The sequence below is a fragment of the Electrophorus electricus genome, chromosome 8 (assembly GCF_041902795.1).
Source record: "Electrophorus electricus isolate QZ-2024a chromosome 8, ASM4190279v1, whole genome shotgun sequence".
NCBI lineage: Eukaryota > Metazoa > Chordata > Actinopteri > Gymnotiformes > Gymnotidae > Electrophorus > Electrophorus electricus.
This window is the reverse complement of record NC_137504.1, coordinates 24,450,001-24,455,000: the sequence shown is the minus strand read 5'-3', so window position 1 is coordinate 24,455,000 and position 5,000 is coordinate 24,450,001. Positions and strand designations below refer to the sequence as shown.

Sequence of the window (5,000 nt, the reverse complement as noted above, 5' to 3'; positions counted from 1 at the left end):
AGCTGTTTCCATGGAAATGGCTACAGGTGCTGATTGGCTGCCTGTTGATTGCAGATTAGAGTCCTACTAATCATTTCACAGTTAGGTGGAGCAGTTTAATGCTGTCATATGACAAAGACCATTCTAATAAGAATTCAATTCAGATGTAGAAAGCCCCATGTATTATTATTATTATTATTATTATTATTATTATTATTTTAGCAGTAGTGGTACTAGTAGCGTTAGTAAGCCCAGCCCTCTTAGTAATTATAAATCCATTAAGTAACCATAATTGACTGTGTCATTCAGTCTCAGTCTTTGAGAGGCCATTAGTTTTTCTTTCCTATTGTGAACTCAGTAAGTGAGCTGCCAGTATTGAGTCCTCCATCGTTAGACTGTGTTAGACTCCCAGTCTCTGCACTGAGGCTTGCGTAGCGGCTAACGTGACCCCTCCCAGGACTCCGACCCTTAGTGTGGGCCGTGTGCATTCAGTACTGCTCCCTGTCTCGACCCTGGAGTACCAGGTATACACCATGGAGAAGGAGCTATAAGGAGCGGGGACTGATCTTAGATCAGTGTCAAAGCACAGATTCAAGCAAGATCACTGAGTGTAGGGGTGAGGGTGTGTAGAGGAGGTGGTTCTGTAGTGTGTGTGAGGATCTATAGTGTAAGTGGTTCTGTCATGTGTTAAGGTCTCTAGTGGGCGGTACTGTGTAATGGGGTGAGGTTCTATAGTATTGGGTGTGTAATAGGGGTTGGTGTGTTGTGAGTTAGGGTCTTTAGTGGATAGGAGTGGACAGGGCTGGGTGCATAGAGGGTGTGGGGGTGAGGCTAGCTGAGGCTGGCCTGTGTGGATTGGGTGATGGTGACAGCATGTTGAGTAGAGCCTAGCAGCAACTTTTACTGCTCAACCTGGGGTCTCACTGCTTGATCTGAGTGTGTGTGTGTCTGTGTCTGTGTGTGTGCGTGTGCCTGTGAGAGTTTAGTCTCTGAACCTCAAGAACAAGGAAGCAATTTAGCAGATTTGGGTGGAAGGTACAGGGCAAAGTGACTTGTCCAGTTCCACACTCAGATACACTACCTCACTCGGATATTTGATATGCCGTCTTACTGGGACACTCGATAACATCTGGTAAAAACATATGGTGTCTGTTACACTACCAGGGTGCTTCTAAAATGCCACCGGAAAGAATAAAGACCAAATAATTATGTGGAGGACACACAGTGATATTCATGGCCTTGAACTACAGTTCCCAGTTTTACAATGTTCACGGCAAATTCACATGTGGTTTTCTGCATTGCACCCTGGGAGTTAAACAGGTCACATCCAGGGAGAGAACTGTGCTGAAGGTTGTTTCCATGTGTTGTTACATCTGCAAAAGGCTTTGTTTTGAGTGACAGCAACAGTGGCTTAATGATGCCACCCTGTCTACTGTGATTACCAGTTTCCTGGACAGACATGACCTCACCAAATGTCACAGAGTTAATTCAGTGCCAGTCATAGCGTAAGCAACAGCTTTTGTGCCGTTGAATCTTTCGAATCCATGTTTGACACAAGCGTGGGCATATCGGTTTGAGAATCGGATAGCTGTCATTTTTAGCTTGCCGCCGACCACAAGAGCGACTGAACTGAACTGAAAAAATTCCAGTTGCAGGTTTTTCCATATGTGACTTAGCAGTCTCAGAGGTTGTGCATGCATCTGGCTTTGGATTGATGTAGAGGATATGTCTGGATTTGGACTGAAGTAGAGGATGCGTCTGGCTTTGGACTGAGGTAGAGGACGCGTCTGGCTTTGGACTGAGGTAGAGGACGCGTCTGGCTTTGGACTCAGGTAGAGGACGCGTCTGGATTTGGACTGAAGTAGAGGACGCGTCTGGCTTTCGACTGAGGTAGAGGACGCGTCTGGCTTTGGACTGAGGTAGAGGACGCGTCTGGATTTGGACTGAAGTAGAGGACGCGTCTGGCTTTGGACTGAGGTAGAGGACGCGTCTGGCTTTGGACTGAGGTAGAGGACGCGTCTGGCTTTGGACTGAGGTAGAGGACGCGTCTGGCTTTGGACTGAGGTAGAGGACGCGTCTGGCTTTGGACTGAGGTAGAGGACGCGTCTGGCTTAGGACTGAGGTAGAGGACGCGTCTGGCTTTGGACTGAGGTAGAGGACGCGTCTGGCTTTGGACTGAGGTAGAGGACGCGTCTGGCTTTGGACTGAGGTAGAGGACGCGTCTGGATTTGGACTGAGGTAGAGGACGCGTCTGGCTTTGGACTGAGGTAGAGGACGCGTCTGGCTTTGGACTGAGGTAGAGGACGCGTCTGGATTTGGACTGAGGTAGAGGACGCGTCTGGCTTTGGACTGAGGTAGAGGACGCGTCTGGCTTTGGACTGAGGTAGAGGACGCGTCTGGCTTTGGACTGAGGTAGAGGACGCGTCTGGCTTTGGACTGAGGTAGAGGACGCGTCTGGCTTTGGACTGAGGTGGAGGACGCGTCTGGCTTTGGACTGAGGTGGAGGACGCGTCTGGCTTTGGACTGAGGTGGAGGACGCGTCTGGCTTTGGACTGAGGTGGAGGACGCGTCTGGCTTTGCACTGAGGTGGAGGACGCGTCTGGCTTTGCACTGAGGTGGAGGACGCGTCTGGCTTTGCACTGAGGTGGAGGACGCGTCTGGCTTTGCACTGAGGTGGAGGACGCGTCTGGCTTTGGACTGAGGTGGAGGACGCGTCTGGCTTTGGACTGAGGTGGAGGACGCGTCTGGCTTTGGACTGAGGTGGAGGACGCGTCTGGCTTTGGACTGAGGTGGAGGACGCGTCTGGCTTTGGACTGAGGTGGAGGACGCGTCTGGCTTTGCACTGCACTCTTGGTGTCTGCTGCTTACTCTCTCCATCGCTTTTTGCACACTCATCTTTCTCGTAAATAAGATCCTCTGTCCCTGCATCCCTCTCTCCCTAAATTGTTCTCTTCCTCCCTCTCTCTTCCTCCCTCTCTCTTCTTCCCTCTCTTCCTCCCGCTCTCTTCCTCCCTCTCTCTTCCTCCCTCTCTTTCTCCCTGCATCCCTCTCCTCTCCTTCTCTCTTTTTTTGGTCTTACCCCCCTTTCCGTTTCTGTGAGTCCATTTGTCGTGTTTGAATGCTGTGTGCAGGTTTCTTTGTGTTGCGTTAAATAGCCTTCCGTTCTTGACCTTGTCACCACTCAGAATCGTCTCCTGTCCTCCGGACCACCAGTCAGCCTTAGAAGCTGCAGCGCATTATTTGACAAGGTAAAACTTCCCCTTTATCCTCTATGGCCCTGCTGGGTTTGTACTGCATAAAACCAACAGAGCATTATTCGGCAAGATATCAGAACCTTTTACTATATTGCCAGTTTACTGCTTACAATCTGATTTACACAGGTAGCACATTATTTAGCAAAGTACTTCCACTTGATAGTGTACTTAGTATCCCTTTAGTTTAAGGTACCTGTATAAGGACTTTATATAACATTTCAAACACATACATAGTTTGCTTATGAGTATGTTTTGGACATTTATGAATGTTCCCTTGTAATCGCCTGCAGGCAGTGTGGACATAAGTGCATGCTGGGATTTATGAGAGGGTAATGTATGTGTTATGAATGTTTAATAAAGTTCTTAAGTAGGGACCAGTGAACTAAGTCCTGCTGTCCTCTAAGTGGCAGCTTAAATGCTGTAGTTTAATGTAACCCACAGCTCATCACTATTAGAAACACATGGTCTGGCCAGTGGTTTACTACAGAGAGTTCTGCATTCTGTTAAGCTGCATGGTGCTATGTAGTCGAATAACACAAACCAACACAAACCAACACAAACATGCATGTGCACAAGCACGCACGCACGCACACACACACGGACAGACAGACAGACAGACAGACACATGGACGGACAGACAGACAGACACATGGATGGACAGACAGACAGACAGACAGAAACGCGTACACACATGGACAGACAGACACACACACACACACACACCCTGGTGGTTTTTGCTATCTACAACCATCGTCAGGTGCTGGTGGAAGTTGCTCTTCCAGATCTGAGGTCAGTCAACAACTTCAATAAAAATGTATATGTGGACTAGGGAACATATAATAACAGTTAAAAAAAAAATATTAAACTGCATTGACCTTCCAAAATGCTCACACATCTGCCAGCAATTTTGATTATGAAATTACCCTCTTCATTGACATTGTAGATCGATAGCATTACTGTAATGTGTATTTGACCCAGTAATTTTGAACTAATGACCTATACAGTTGGCGAATACAAACGTAATTGCAGTCTTTTGCAATGTGGTAAAATATACTAATTATATAATTGCTGATCTATGATATGATATAAAAAATATCATATATGTGTGATTAAGTCTCGGGTTCGAGTAACAGAGCAGCTTCTACCTCGAACTTTGTGAGCGCAAGGGAGGTTTCGCAAAACATCCCTGTTGCGCCCACTTCCTCGTGTCTAGAGGAGCACGAGGAATACATGTTCAGCGGAACCTTTTTTCCCCCATGTGCAGAGATCGTTGTCGTTCATGCTGCATCTGTGGTGCCAAAAATGTTGAACGGTTCTGTACTTTAAAACAGTTTGATTTTTTTTTTTTTGTGATCCCACAAATCATGTGGTCTCTTTGATTTTGACTGTGGAAATCGCAACACGTGCATGTTGGCTCACGTAGCTGGTGTTATAGGGCGCTATAGTTTGCTAGTTTGTTGAAAACCAGCCACACAACATGAATTGACCGACTCTCCGGCTTTCTGAGTTCCATTCAGTTCCACGGTTATGGGGATTCAGTCATCGGTTGTATGAAGAGTCCAAAAAGCATTTTAACTGTGACTCGAGCTGTTAACAAGCCTGAATATTGCCTTTGTGACTCATTAGAGGCCGTGCTGTGTAGCTGTGTGCTTTCGGAATGAACGCATGCACGTGTGTGTGTGTGAGTGAGTGTGTGTGTGTGTGTGTGTGTGCGTGCGTGCGCGCGCATGCTTAGCAGCCCTTCCTGTAGTGAACCAAGGTGGGAAG

General features: G+C 47.4%; 1 protein-coding gene across 5 annotated transcripts in view; it reads left to right on the top strand.

The window, feature by feature from the left end:
- LOC113586857 (serine/threonine-protein kinase PAK 3) overlaps nucleotides 1-5,000 on the top strand; it is a 36,013-nt gene that overhangs the window by 19,202 nt on the left and 11,811 nt on the right. For 4 of the 5 annotated variants that reach the window (XM_027025238.3, XM_027025237.3, XM_027025239.3 and 1 more), the window contains one exon: nucleotides 3,165-3,227. The exons of the other annotated variant lie outside the window; for it this stretch is intronic. In XM_027025238.3, coding sequence (XP_026881039.2) covers nucleotides 3,165-3,227 — 63 coding nt within the window. The remainder of the gene's footprint in view (nucleotides 1-3,164; nucleotides 3,228-5,000) is intronic. 5 annotated transcript variants of the gene reach the window in all.